Raw genomic sequence first — 16011 nt, 5'->3', positions numbered from 1 at the left:
TATACTAACAAAAGCAGAATTTTTAGAAGTATCATGATTTCATTTTTATAGTACAAGAAGTTACAAAAGCCGAACGTACCACCCTTTATAATGTTACATAAAAATGTAGTTTTATTTCATTGATCATGAAAGTTGAGTGTGTACCTTATTTTCTAACTGTGCTTGGATTTATGTGTACACTTTTTACAGATTACTGTTTTTCTAAGCAAAAGATGAAGTAGCATCTAAAATAAAACTAGTTAAAGTTTGAACTAGTAGCTGCTGAAAAGAATAAAAAAAGTGATTGTATTTACATTTTGTTCTGGTATCTACCAACCAAAAGCACTGACATTTAAAACTTAAGAGTTAGTGAGCCCTGTTGAACATAACTGATACAAAAAAATTATGGGACTAAATACACTAAATGACTGAAAATTTCCAACTGACAGATCTCAAAAGGCATGCTTCTATAAGAGACTGTTAGAGGGAAAGGTAGTGGTTCTGTCCACTTCTGATATACACACATAAGTAAAAACAGAATAGTCACCCTTACTTATCTCCTGGAGGGGCCAACACAGAAATCCAAGTTTGCCTTATACAGAATCACAGAATCATCTAGGTTGGAAGAGACCTCCAAGATCATCTAGTCCAACCTCTGTCCTAACACTAACAAGACCTCCACTAAACCATATCACTAAGGGCTACATCTAAGCGTCTTTTAAAGACCTCCAGGGATGGTGACTCAACCACTTTCCTGGGCAGTCCATTCCAATGCCTAACAACCCTTTCGGTAAAGAAGTTCTTCCTAATATCCAACCTAAACCTCCCCTGGCGCAACTTTAGCCCATTTCCCCTTGTCCTGTCACCAGGCACATGGGAGAATAGACCAACCCCCACCTCTCTACAGCCTCCTTTAAGGTACCTATAGAGAGCGATGAGGTCTCCCCTGAGCCTCCTCTTCTCCAGGCTAAACAATCCCAGCTCCCTCAGCCGCTTCTCGTAAGACTTGTCCTCCAGACCCCACACCAGCTTCATTGCCCTTCTCTGGACTCTCTCGAGCACCTCCATGTCCTTCTTGTAGCGAGAAATTTACATGGAACTTTTACAAGGAACTTTCCATGGAATACATGGAACTTTACTTTCCCCAGAAGAAACTGGGCAGAGGAAATATTCTGCAAACTACTTAGGTTCTTTAAGGTGTTTATTACTTTTATCATTTGTTTTCTGAAATACCAAAAAGTATTCTAAAAAAGAATTCCAAAAGTGGTACAATAGATTTCTTATGGTTACATAAAGCCAGTACAGGAACACTGTAACTTCTGAATCTCCAATTTGAAAACTAATAGGAGTATGCTGTTGCCCTCCAATAATTATCCAGCTAAAAATACTGATAACCCTAGACTACTTAATCAGAACAGATGCTTGCTACTCTGTGTGTACACTCATCAGCCGGGACTCTGCATTTTAACTACTACATTAAACTACATACGCTAATCCCAGCTAACAAATACTACACTCCAAACTGGAAGCTCCTTCTTCACATTCAAAAAATCATCAGAATCAGAAAAGTGAAGAAATGAATCAGTATCTCTGATACTGTTCACCATATGAAGTGCAAGTGATTTTATTAAGAGTGTGAATGGTCACATATCACTGAATTTTTTGCAAGGATGCCATCTTATTTAAATTTTTTGGTGAATCGTAAATATTCTGTATATTTTTGCACTTTCAAGTTAATACTTCTTTTTTCCTTCCCCCTTTTTATTTTAATCTAAGTCAAGGATTATGAAGTGTGAAGTTCTGTCAATCATTTCAATAACTGACATGATTATTTCCAACCACACAGATTTATCTCAATGCTGCTGAAAACTTGTTTTTCTAAGCTGCATTTATAGAATGCTTCAGGTTACTTCAAGATTAGAATCTCTGCGCAAACAGAAGTTTTACCTTGGCATCTCCATCTGGTAAGAAGAGGTAAGCTCCACTCTTATCCCGGTTACTCGTAGTTCCATACCAAGCAAACTCCACCTTCATTTGATGATTTTTACCATCTTCTTTTGTATTTATTTTCTACAGATAGAGAGTCATGTTTGAAATAGTTGGCACAGTTAGGTTTCCACAAGTAAGAACAAAAGTTCTTAAAAAAACAAAACTGTTTTGAACTATAATGTAATATACCTCCAGTAGTCCAGACATTCCAGAAAACCACAATTTCATATAAGAATTTTCTAAGATTATATTATCCACAGAATTCGGCATCTCTTTTATCTTGAAAATTCTGTCTGGCTTCTCCTGCACACTGTTCCTTCCACTCACGTATATATCATAGTCTGCTAAAGTTGTTTCTGAACTCTGGACTTCCAAAAGCTGGTAAACTCCAAGACCCAAAGGTGGTAGATGAGCCAAGAAAGAGATCTATTGGGAGTAAAGAAGACGCTGTTACTAAAAATACAAAAACGTTTTATACCAAATGTATGCTCAGTTTAACTCATTCTGTTTCAACAGGCAAATGAATATGAAATTACAAATGGCATTCCAAATTTAATGGCTGAAGTATGTGAAGAATTAGCACACAAAAATGTCTGTATCACTGATTTGGTTAGCATCAAAATGACTGCTTATTAATGCAATAATTATTTTGAATCCTGGTAAAAAAGAATGTACCTTGTGATGTATATTTCTAAGCGTATTTGCTATTAATTAAAGGTATGTGTGTAGCACATCAGTTGAGCTTGGACCCTACATGTCACCAAATATGCATTTAAAAACCCACAAATTTAAACAATAATGTTTTATTTTTAGTTTCTGTTCTTTTAGGAGTAGAAAGTCATCTGTACAGAAAAGTAATATTCAAGGTAGATCTCCAAAACAATTTGCTTAGAATTTGAGTTACAGATATCTTATTTCTTCTTCTTTATCTTCTGCAATTCCCACATGTTACTTATCAATAATAATCTCTTTAGAGGACAACTGAACAACATTAATTGAATTGTCTTTGCAGGAATGTTATGCTGAAACAAATTCAATTTGGCTCCTAAGTCAAAAGAAATCAGGCTAAGAACATAAGGCTAAAAACAGAGCTCTATGTAGTACTGTTACATTATTAAGAATTCCACATAATACAGTTTCTGATGTGTGACTGTTGAGGACAGTCTTCTGTAATGACGTGTGTCAAAAATTCTCAGAAACTAGTTAGAAACAAAGTAAGGTGGAATCAAAGTCATCTGTCAAACAGTGCAAAGTAATGGAGATTACTATCCAGTCTGTACGCACCCAGTATTTTCTGCTCATGCAACTGAAATGGACCCCTAATGTATTATAACGTATTACAGAAGTTTAACAACTTACCGGTTTAAAAACATTTTTTTTTTCCTTAGGGAGACTGAATTAGTGCCATAATCTGCCAAAGGCAGAAATAACAATATTTGAAGTGCGCTTTCATTACTGTATCATTTTATTCCACTGTGAATCTACAGCATATGTCAATTAAAACTTCTTTAATGCCTTTTACTTAAAGCAGCATACCTGATATGCTTCATGTGATACTGTAGTTGCTCCATCCCAAACAGCACTAATCTGGACAGTAACAGGTTTTCCAAAAGGAGATAATAATTTAACCCTCGGTGAATTCACATTGACTGAAACCACTGAAAATCGCTCCTGTTCTGTAGGATTATATATCAAAAGGTACCTGCAAAAATATATTTGCCAAATTATCTTTTGGCAAATAAGTTTCCTCAATTTTTAATATTATTGCACACAAATTTTACATACAAAGCTTTAAAAGGATTTTAGAACAACAGGTACATACCACAACAAATAAATATGTAAAAACAACCAGAAAACAATGGATAGTTAACATAAATTCTTGGCAGACTTCTCCTTAATGATATTATTTTTCAGATGATTCACACAATAGCATTTTTAAAAATTCTATGCAATCAAAATACATTAATTTCAAGTTTTAACTACTAAAGAATTGCTATTAATAATTGCAATTACAGATATTTAGGTTATTTTAGATGGATTTTTCTGGCTGAAACGTTAAATTTTTATCCACAGTTGCTTTCCCTTGAACATACCTTAAAAATGAAGTGACAAGCATAATCTGGAGTATGTACACATATCTGATTTATATTCTTTAAAGAAACTTTCAATCTGTTATAAGGGAAACTTCATAATTATTTAAATTATAATTTACCAAAATTCCCTATGACACTTGTCTGCATATACACTGAATCTTCTTATTAGGTCTGCACAGAATAGATAATTTGTATGTAATCTTATGCCTGTTCTTCCATTTCAGTACACGGTTTAGATCACTAACCAAAATAATTCACCTTGAAATTGAAAAGAAACATTTCATTCACACACAATTTTTTTCTTACAAGGCCATATATAGTAAAATATAAAAAAATAAAATAGTACCAGAACATTTGTGCCTCACACATCTGTAGTACTGCCACTGTATTTCCCTTCTTCTCATGTCAAGCTCAAAGAATGCACTATTTACAAGTTTTCCCTTAAGTTATCCTCTGTTCATTTTATCCGTAAGAAAAAAGTCTTTAACAATGAAAAATGTTCTTGCCAAGATCTCTAATTACTTCTTAGATACACAGCAGAAACAATATTTTGTCTTCAACCTCATTGAACCTTCCCACTGTAAAATACTGTTTATTTCTTCATGAAATCTTATCTTTCACCAGGTTCCACCTCATCCCACCTTCAGCATTCTTCTAAGTAGAATCTCCCCATTCTCTGTGGCATTTTCTATGCAGATTCCTCAGGGTCTTGTCAGTGGTTTTCTTTCTTTTCCTTCTATATCTTAGCCTTCCTCAAATTCAACTTTCACCTTTGAACTGCTTCATTTAGAACTGTTTCCTTGTACCCAAACCACAAATCTCATTCTGTCACTCTCATCTAAAAACATCATCTGTAGCATGAGCCTCTTTCAAGAACCTGCCATTCTGACTGTAACTCTTCCAGATTCCTTACCCATACATTCAGACACTCTATGTTCCATTATTAGATAGCCTGGTACTTTGGTACAACTTTAAGGTCCAGCTAACAAGCTGTTTATATAGCTAAACCCTTTAAACTTCCTTCTTTTCCAACATTAGCTCTAAACTGACTGAGGGAGCCCTCCTCTACACAGGTATCAGAGGAGAGTGAGATCTCCTGGCACCTTTGATCTACCTTTAGAAAAGCTGGGCAGGCAGTGGTCAAGGGAACGCTGAGATTACACTTTGGGCATAGGGAAACAGCAAGATTTCAGGGCTGAAAGGCAGCAGCAAACTGCACAGAGTTAATAAGGAAGTATAAATTTTAACTCCTCATTTTGAGAGAAATGACTTCTACACAGTATCAGTGCCAAAAAGAGAGATTACATTAATCCACCATTAAGGTATGGATGCAATACAGACACACAAGGAACATCCTTCCTTCCTCTCTATACTGCTGAAAATTCTCATCCGCTCTCCTTCCACACTGTACGTATATTTTTATTTACTTATGTAAATATGTTACTTTAATTTTAACTTTAAGTCGTAACTTTGTGTACTATGTTACCTGAATTTTAACAAATTCAGTTTTGCTCTACTGATACTCGGAATCCTTATGAACACTAACCAGGCAACCATTTCCCATTATCTTGTCACTGGCTCCCTCCTTTCACATTCATCAAATTTTGGCTGTTTTCAATCTCACTGCCCATCAACACTAACCTATTATCTCAAAATCAGTAGAAAAGGTGAATTCCAACTTTTCATTAGCTGAATAAACTAAAACCAGAGGCTATATTAGATTTTTCTATTAAGACCCTTCAGATAAGCTGACATACATAGAAAGTTTCCTATAAAAAAATATTTTCCTTCTTTTAACTCCTTATTTGAAGCTTCCTGTACTGAAGGATTGTTAAATTATGAGTGCTGTGCATAACAATGATTTTTCTTGCATATCTATGCATCTAGCCATGGTAAGCTCTCTACTAACACAACCAAAAGCACACTGGGACACTTTTTTGGCCCTGTTGCATGTCGAGGACTTCTAGATTACCAGACAAGACATTAGTTAACATTATGCTAGGTTAGCTTTACAAGCTGTCTTTAACAACTTCTGCAAGATTCTGTGAGCCTTCCCTAGTCTTACGTAGGTCATTATTACACTTTGTTTCATTGATTTTTTTTTTTTATTTTTAAATATGAGTTTAAGTGTTAACATAACTGTTTTTGTAACTGTTGTGGAACTAAAACCAAACTAAAACACTGTTCTACAAGCCCTAAGAAGTAGGAAGACAAAACAAAACAAACAAAACAAAAAAAAAAGCAAGCAAACAAACAAAAAAACCCACCAGATTCATGAATTTTTTTTTAAGGATTCCTCATATACTATGAAAGAAGAGTGCAAGGATTGTCAGGAGCAATATAGATAAGAGATGATACAGCACAAAAGCTCTGAGTAAATCACCATTCTCATCTATCAGAACATTATAGAAATGTTTTATTTATACTTGCTATATATCTGAAACTCTGAGTTCTTATGCTTCTAAGTAAAATGCTAGCTTATACTTAACAATTCATTTTCAGTGATGCTGTACATCCTCAATAAACTTACATTATCTGCTACACAAAATTTTCATGTGAAAATACTGCAAGGAAATTCTTCACCTTCCCACTGATATAAATATGTTTCACAACTTTAATTAGAGTCATGTCAGAGCTTCCCATAACAAAAGCTCCAGATCTTAACAACTGGCATAGTATACTTATATTTCATTTGACTATGTATTTTTTTAGATATTTGGATAAGAAACTTTTTGTTTCAAGTTATTTATGTCTTATACCTTCTTGAATCAAGGTGTTTTAAGTTCATTATGTACATGTCAAGTGACACAGCAGTCAAAGGTAGTAACGGCAAGGCAGATTTTATGCAGTAGAGATATAAGTAATTTTGTCCAGACACCAGTATTTTGTTTTCAGCAGGACCAAACTAAAATACGTATACTGAGATATAAATATTGTACATTTGCAAAAGCACTGACTAATGTGATTAAATTGTGTTATTTCTGAAGTACCATTCAAGGTTCACTCTTACATAACATTCCACTGTAGCTATTTTCAATTCTGTATGAAACAATTAAGTCACACATTTCAGTTAAGCTGTATCATTACAGAGAATGTCATCTGCAAATGTAGAGTACAACTGCTTAACGTATTGTGGTTACATTACATAGAGAAGCAACGTGACAATATTTAAAGGTTTTCTATTCCAGAATTGAAGCATGAATATGAGAAGTACTAAAGCAGCAAGCAATTATCCAGGCCACTGGTCTTTGGAAACACCACCAAGAAAACTACCAAAATTCACATCTTCTGTCAAAAGAAAGGATAGAGGTTGGAAACGAGTCTACTGGTAAATTCAGAGGAAAAATTTAACCCAGACACTTTAGAAACACCAGCATGTCTAATTCCTGACCACCATTTCTTTAATTTATTCCAGAAATCAAAGAATTCTGAAACTATTAACTGTATTGAAACAAAATTAAATCATATAACTTTTTCCTAATAAAACCATGGCCAATTGTTTCACACAGAGACCACGTTTCCATCTGTACATCAGGAGCAGAAGTAAACTGCTCTCAGTTTACTCATTTTCAAAAATGAGAAACAGATGCAGATCTGAGCTCTTATTCCTTAATAGGATGCATCTTTTATGTACAAATATTTGCAATTTCAGAAAAGCAAATCCTGCCACTTGCCTTTCAGACAATTTTGTAAAGATACACCTCGAATTTTTTGATCCTATACTTCTTGGATCTCTGAAATCCAAAGTGAGTATATTTTATTCATATATGCATGATAATTTTCCCTAGATAGTACAACATATGGCATTAATAAACTCTTCTACTAAACATGTACGTTAAGTGTCAAAGAATATTTTGATTAGTATCTGTAGTTAAAATTAAACTGGCTGTGAAATACTTTCAGCCACAGCTGAAAAAAGCCACCCCACATTTGTTTTCAGATACTTTAATAAGTTATCAGGAATACAAGTAAAACAGTTTAGCTATATTCATAGGTAAAATATGAAAAAAGCTGTTGCAGATCTCTAACAACTTTAATCTTGGTCTTCTAGAAGAACACTAGGGCAAGTTTTGTTTTTTTAAACCAAAAAGTTACTGTATTTCATGATCATTTTTCTTCCGTTTCACTGATGTGGATAAGCATATGGGCATATATATATGTCAATACATGCACACATTCACTGGTAACACCTGCAACAACAGTTACTATTTTCTTTTAAAGTTCATTTAATGGTGTCTTCTTAAATGATGCCTCCAACTGATGTGAGAAACAAAACTAATTACTAGTAAACATTGGAACGCTAGTCACAAAGGATTATTTGAACCACCACTTCTTCAAGACACTAGGATATACAACAGCTTAGGACATCAAACTTTGAGAACCAATTACTCAAGCTCATACTCTGATCAATTTTACTATCCCTATGACAAATTTTCACAGACAGATTACTGCATTTCCCATAACTCATTTCACTGAGCACATATGCTCAATTTCAGTGCAAAATTGCAGGAACAGCACCTCTGAAGCTGGTTAGTGTCCTTCCATAATAGAGGCAAAGCTAAAAAAAAATAGCTAGGTGGTGAAAACATCCAAAATGTTAGAATTAAATCCAAATTCAAGAATAAATACAAGCCAAGAAGGCAAATAGTATGCTATATAAATAGTCTTGCACTGAAGAAAGAAAAGAAAAAAAAAAAATAGAAGCATGTAAATTCTCCTGGAAGTCAAAGGAAGGTATGTTGGGGTGGGGGGCAACTGAAAGGGAAAGAAAATTGTGAACCCACTTTAAAATGCTTCAAGCCCCCAAAACAAATTGAATCATGTCTACATATGCTAAAACTCAGAAAAATCACCAGAAGGACTGGTGTGTTAGAAACCAGAATTCAACTAGAAAGATAATCAGAATTCCAAACAACTCAAATTCTCTAAACATAAACATTTCACTGGAATGATACAACAGTAAAAACTGTCCAGACATCAAATGAGTGTCCAAACTTGAATCAAAACTGATCCACAGTTGAAAGTATGCGAGAAAAGATTACTCTGAAAGATATAAGATGACTCAATAGATAGCAACATTGTCTAGTTAGTAAACACTTAGGCATAAGGGAGAAATGAATTAGGGATTAGTATCTAAACTGTGCAAGGCACCATCTGCCATGGTAGATGCCAAAAACACAACTGTGTGACTTCTGCTGTATGTTGGGGGGAAGGGGAAGGGGGAGGGGAGGAGGGAGGGCTAGAATCCTAAAAAAAAACAAAACTAATATTTGAATTGACATTAAATAGTCTGTTTCTTTGGGGGTGGTGGTGAAGGGAACAAACAGAACCAAGACTATCCACTTAAAACAGGTATCTCCATTTGTACATTGCAAACGTATGATTTTGCCATAAGAAAAAAAACTTACATCATTTTTGCACAGATGCCCACGAAAATACGTAATAGACACATATTTTCCTCAGATTGTTAATACAGAATGAAACTAAAAACAACTAGACCACAGAAAGGATTCTTGTGTTATTTAAGAAGCTCCCTCCTTCTTTCTAAAGACTATGGGGAAAAAAAAAACAACTTTGGAAAAGAAAAATAAGCATAAAAACTCCTTCTCATTCAGTAGAACGTTTCTTCTTAAATTTTACACAAAACACTAGACAAAAATAAAAAATCATATCAAGTTACTTAGTTCTATTAAAAGTTCTTATGGTCTATTACAAGACAGTCAAGCCCTCCTTAGTCAAAAGTATTTTTTAAGGGATTTTTCAATTCTGGGTTACCCCACCCCATTTTTTCCCCATATCTAGCCTAGTTTGCATGCATTTCTGCTATAAATTAGTAAAGATGGAAAGAGTATATAAAACAATTATTCTGAAAATAAATGACATATACCTAAATTTTAGCGTCCTATAATTCAACTTCAGTTTTTCATTTTGTTTTTAAAGGGATTCAGGGTATTATCTGGTTACCTTGCCATACTACTCTTTTGGTTCTTCAGAAGTTGGAGACACTTGCCTTCACTGAAGATTAGTATTTTTTCTACAACTCTAACAGTTACTAACATGAGCTTAAAAAACATTTTAAGTTGCACAGCATTTCAAGATACCTTTCTGTTACAATAAAAAAAAAATATTTAATGTGAAATTTAGGTAACAATGTTTTAAAGAAAGTCTCTCAAAATCTGACATATGAAAATGATGTGTCCAGTCCAGTGCCTGAAGTCATTCAAATCTAATTCACACTTGTTTCAAGGAAAATCTGACTCTGCAGGTATTATTTAAAAACACCCCTCATTTCCACATCTGCCATAAGAATATTTACTTCTGAAATGCAAAAAGCTCTCCAGATTTCATCCAAAATATACTTTTTCTACAACACGTTACTCATAACAATGAACTATAAGCCTCTATCTTAAATTATCAAGAATACCATTTGATTGACAGTTTTCTTTTAATAGTGGCAACCCCTATCAAAAAAATAAGAAAACAAAACCATGAAATCAAATTGTCAGTTAATTTTGAGTTTGGAAGTTCTTCAGTCCTTAAGGAGTTACTGAATGCATTTTTGCAGAGATATTCATGGATATCTGTCCAGTAATATTTTGTTACATATTCAAAGATCATTTTCTTCCAAATTTATGTTCAGAAAGGAAGCAAAAAACAGTAATACCCATACATGGAATAACTCAGCATCAGAAAAATGTTCTTTTCTTTTTTTTTTTTTTTTTTAAGAAAAAAAATAGTATTTCCATGTCAAACAATACCATCAAACCATACAGAAATCTGAAGATAGGAATTTAGAATATTTCCTCTATAAATACAACCGGATTTATTTCCTTTATAAGTACAACACATACATATAGTATATATGTTACATTGATATGTCAGGAGGGACAGAGTGAAGATCCAGTATTTTCCAATATTAGGAAATACCCTAACCTTGACGTTCCTAGTGAGAAACTGATGTTGCTAATACTATAAGTAGTTACTACTCAGCACTTTTCACCTGATCAGAAACTTACCTATCTATAGTAAATATATATATATATATGTACCACTCTGCAATCATTTAGTATGTGAAATAGTTAAAATATCCAGCACTCAGTCAGCTCGTCAGCTCTTTCATGAAGAGGTAGAGAAACACTCTTTGTTTTATAATCAATATTATTTACCAAGTGTCAAAATAAAGTTTGTCAGAGGAAAAAATATTTATCCTAATCAGGAAACGTTGCCTGCATGACAAACTGAGAATAAGGTATTGTGCTGATGCACTGGGAACAGCACTTCTAAGTAGAGCTGTTCTCTCTTTAGATTGAGTTCTCACACAAACATCAGGTAACGTTTCAGATCACTGGATGTTCTTGTACGCCTTAGAACACTCCACTTCTCTGATTATTCCAGTTGGCCTAATAAAAGGCAACTTGTACAAAGCAGCCTATAACCTTACTTACCTGGTTTGCTTGTTTATAGGTTGGTTTGCTGCAACTGTGAAGAGTAACTTCAAGACAGAAAAGGCAAATCTAGTTATTAATAATAATAATAATAAAAGGTCTAGAAGCTTGCTTTTCATTGACCCCTTAGCCAGAATTAGAATTCAGTAGGACCACCTTTGACAAATGCTACAACTACTGCAGCTTCCAGAACTGTCTATACTGTTTTGCATCTCAAGCATCCATTTTAGTAAAAAATAATTACGCTTCTATTACTTAAAATTAAATATTTCTTCCAATTATTTCTTCCTTTCTTCCACTACAGATAATAACACAACTGTTTTTCTTTGTAAGAAACCTCTATGTAAAGTCTCATGTTTCCCATTATTAGTTTTTCGTTTTTTTTTTTGAACAGATACAACACCTGTTTGCTCATACAACACCTCATTGCACCTCACACAACACCTCTGTTTGCTTTCTTCAGCTTATTACTCCTGCTTTCCTGCTAAGACTTCCCATACCTTCATATCATTACATTTTCCAAAACTAGATACCATAATTTTGCTGAAGCCTTCACCATTCTAAGTACAACATACTATTTCAGTTATATTTTACACAGAACATTTCCATTTAAATAATCCAAAGGCAAAATGGCCTCTGACACCATACAAATAAGGCTCTCTGAGTCTGTGATATTCTGCAATGCCTAGTCTTTTCCTGCTTCCCTAATGTCTAGTTGGTTAGTCCCCACATTATCTTCCATCTGATGTGTAATACTTCTATTGACCTGCTGAATTTCATTCTTTGACTATGAAGCACTAGCTCTAGTTTATTAAGATAGTTTTAAATTTTAATCCTACATAGATTGTTTATTCCCAGTATGATGACAAATTTTATATTTATTTATATTCTATTCTATTAACATATGACTGATACAAATAGAAAGTATTTTGGAATTTCATGATCTGATCAAAAGAATTCATTGCTTACTTGTTTTTGGCCTCACTTTGCACAAAAAACTCCACCATCCTCAGATGGATGACTAAGGATACAACTTGAATCATATGTAATATCCAACATTTATAAATGAAAATCAGAATTATAGTTAGTCAACCAGCAAGCTTGCTACTCAAGTGAATGAAGGTAAAAATGCAAAAATGTGCTCACAAAAAACTGACCTGAAACTAAATAAATGTGTGGAATTAAAATATGATGTCAAGTTAAAGTCTGACTTTCTGCTTCACAGTTTTAACAAAAATAGAAGGGATCAAGCCTCCTTTATTATTCCTCTTTTGGTTAGCAGTTTGTTTTATGTTTGTTTTCCTTGTTTGTTTTGATCAGCACATTATGAAAATGAACATTCAGAACATTCATATTCAAAGCTATAGCGCATTAAGCTCAGAAACTACAGAGAAACTGTTTTAAACTGCATCAGCACATTCTAATTATATTACAACATTTAGTTTCAATAATTGCTATAGCTTTAATATACCCCTCTTTTGAGATAGAGTGGACGCTGAAACCATTAGCTTGCTGACTATACAATCCTAGACTTTAAATGAAATGTTAAAGTGTTTTGTGAGGAAAACCTTAGGATTGAAGAGCTGCAGTCTCAGATACACTTTCAGAGGTAAATATGAAATTTAGGTCGGCACAAGCATGAGTGGTTTCATAAAAATTCAAGTTGACCAAGCAGTCTTAGTCTCTATTGTCGGAGAAGAAAAAGACAAGTTCTCCATTAAAGGAGATTGTGATAGCTTCTCAAGGTGCTTTTCATTGACTGTATAAAGTCTAAGGATATATTTCAGCTTACGTAACTGGGTAAGCTAAATAACACCAATATAGTCCTCTACACCAAGTCCAGCTAAACTTCTTGTAAATTTAAGAATCTGAATTTGAGACTATCCTTATTGTCACAGATGTAACAAAAATTAATTTACATCTCAGCTACAACTCTTATAATCCAATTAAACTATTTATTATACAATAGAATGTCTTGAATATATATAATCAAATATTATCAAATATGAACAGATTGAACAGGACAAGGTGGAATGACAGGACAAGGAGGAATGGTTATAAACTAAAAGAGGGGAGATTTAGATGAAATGTTAGGAGGAAATTCTTCACTCTGCAGGTGGTGAGGCACTGGAACAGGTTGCCCAGAGAGGCTCTGGATGCCCCATCCTTGGAGGTGTTCAAGACCAGGTTAGACGAGGTCCTGAGCAACCTCATCTAGTGGGTGGCATCCTTGCCTATGGCACAGGGGTTGGAGTTTGATGATCTTTAAGGTCCCTTCCAACCCGAGCCATTCTATGATTCTATGATTAAGATTTTTACCTCTTCTTAAAATGAGACTTCTTTTCCAGTTTATGAAAAAAAAAAAATCCCACAGAAGAATTAGCAGGAATCTAATCTCAATTTGGAATTACAGGTATAAAACAGAATGTGTTGTTTTCAAAAGGTATGAAGCAGAGGTGTAAGTAAAATATATAATCCACAAAACAACTTTCCATTATAGAATGAAACTGGTTACATCAAGAAATAAAAAGAGATACTAGCAATAAATTCAGTAGTATCACAGTAACTCAGAGGTGATTTGGTTAACACAAAACAGAATTATGCTATGATTATGGCCTCCTCTTTAAATGCTGTTAAATACTTACTTTAGGAATAAAGCCATCATGTTAAAATTACATATTCTTTGTAAAAACCATAAAGGCTGACAGTTCTGATTAACATACAAATAATTAAAAATGGTGATTTTGTGCTTAAAAAAAGATTCCATTATCTTATCTTGACATTTCAGATTTCTGTATTACTCCAGCAAGGCCTTCCTAATGACAAATCTAAAGTCATTTCTTCCACCATTAACACAGGTAAGAGAACTCACATACCCATCAATTCTTTCTGTAACTGTACAGATATATTGTCATTATAACCATAGCTCATGCAAAAGGCAGAAAATTAAGTATGTTACAAGTATTTAATTCTTCTGCTCTCACAGGGAATACAATCTTAGCATAGCTTTCTCAAGAACAAATTATTGGACACCCTCAGATAAACAGTGTTCACAGTAAACACAGACAGCAGCACAGTAAGAACTATAAATTTTGAGAACACACACACAAAAAAAGAAAAAAGCCACCAACACCAACCTAATACAAGACTTGTAAAATGTTATGTACCTACTACATACGCCAGATACATTCCTGTGACTTGGATGGATTCTAGTGGCACACATATCCTAACTCTAGAGCACATAACTACTCTCCAATTAAGGATAAAAGGACCAAGTCCAAAGGCACTATTTTAAATTTTTCTTTTGCCACAAAGTTGTGAGGTCTGAAGTCCAAGATGGGCTTGAAGCCCCCTGACTTTTTCAGGATCGGGAAGTGCCTTCACTAAAATCCTTTCCTTGTTCCTCTTGTAGTGCAGGCTTTATAAATCTGCATTTAGAAGGGAAAAAAAATCTGGTTCAGATGAACAGAAAGACTTTTAAGTATGCCATATCACTTCAGTCTGTGCCTTGAGAGCCTTGGACTAACTGAACTATTGCCTCAAAGCAACTCCAATAAAAAGGCTGAAGGGGCCAGTGCCTGGAAATAGTAATAATAATAATTATAGTAATAATACACAAGTATACTAACATACTGAATTAGTGTGGCTTCTGCTTCCAACAGTTTCGACAAGTATATGCACACAATCCAGATCTTTCAGTTGTATTCAATTCTTTACTAGCATATTCCTTCACAATGATCACTTTTTTTCAAAAACAAACCCAGTTTTTGTTTTGTATTTTTTTAGACACACCCATCCCCAGAAGGTTTAGTTAGACTGTTCTTTTTGCCTTTTGTATTACACTTCCATTAAGACTGTTTTCAACAGAACTTCGAAAAATTTTACCACCTAGTTGCAGGAGTTTTAATTTTAATGCTTAATGTTATTTTTGTAAACAACTTAAGCATCAAATCCAAGTATCTGATACAGACAACTTCACAATCTGATTGCACTATCACTACAATCCAAACAAAAATAGTTGAAATGCTGTATATTGAGCTAAAAATAATAAACTCAGGCAGTTTTGAGAAAGATACAACACTACAAAATGCATCACCTTATTTTCTGGTACATCTTTGGAACTGCAATTTCAAAAGACAGTAAACAAAACTATTCGTGACAGACTATCATTGGTTTATCAACAGTAATACAGACTGAAAACTGAAAAAAAAAAGGTTTAATTTACAATAATTTTTATGTGTTGAAAATCTTATGATTAAATGTTTGAAATGTAACAATTTTAAGAGCTTGAACTCAGAGGCATGACAGTCAAAACTGAGTTTTGAAAAATAAAGATCAACTCCACAGAAAGCTTCTGAGTGCAACTAATTGCAAATCAAAGCTCCCTCTTTCTTCTTGATAAATAATAAAAATGTATAAACAACTCAAAAAAATGAATCTCAGTTTTCAGTTTTTAAGATCTAACCGTTACATCAAAACAGACCCTCATCTCTTAGCTTATTTCT

At 33.9% G+C, this 16011-nt stretch overlaps 1 protein-coding gene across 1 annotated transcript in view; it reads right to left on the bottom strand.

Annotated features, from left to right (window-relative positions):
* Positions 1 to 16011, bottom strand: part of MAN2A1 (mannosidase alpha class 2A member 1) — a 137297-nt gene that overhangs the window by 46408 nt on the left and 74878 nt on the right. Inside the window, exons 13-15 of the mRNA XM_040541150.1 lie at positions 3505 to 3670; positions 2158 to 2394; positions 1927 to 2049 (exon numbers count right to left, since the gene is read on the bottom strand). Of these exons, the coding sequence (XP_040397084.1) occupies positions 1927 to 2049; positions 2158 to 2394; positions 3505 to 3670 (526 nt within the window). The remainder of the gene's footprint in view (positions 1 to 1926; positions 2050 to 2157; positions 2395 to 3504; positions 3671 to 16011) is intronic.

The sequence above is a fragment of the Cygnus olor genome, chromosome Z (genome assembly GCF_009769625.2).
Source record: "Cygnus olor isolate bCygOlo1 chromosome Z, bCygOlo1.pri.v2, whole genome shotgun sequence".
NCBI classification, from domain to species: domain Eukaryota; kingdom Metazoa; phylum Chordata; class Aves; order Anseriformes; family Anatidae; genus Cygnus; species Cygnus olor.
Note: the sequence above shows the minus strand (reverse complement) of the source record. Positions and strands in the feature narration are given on the sequence as shown.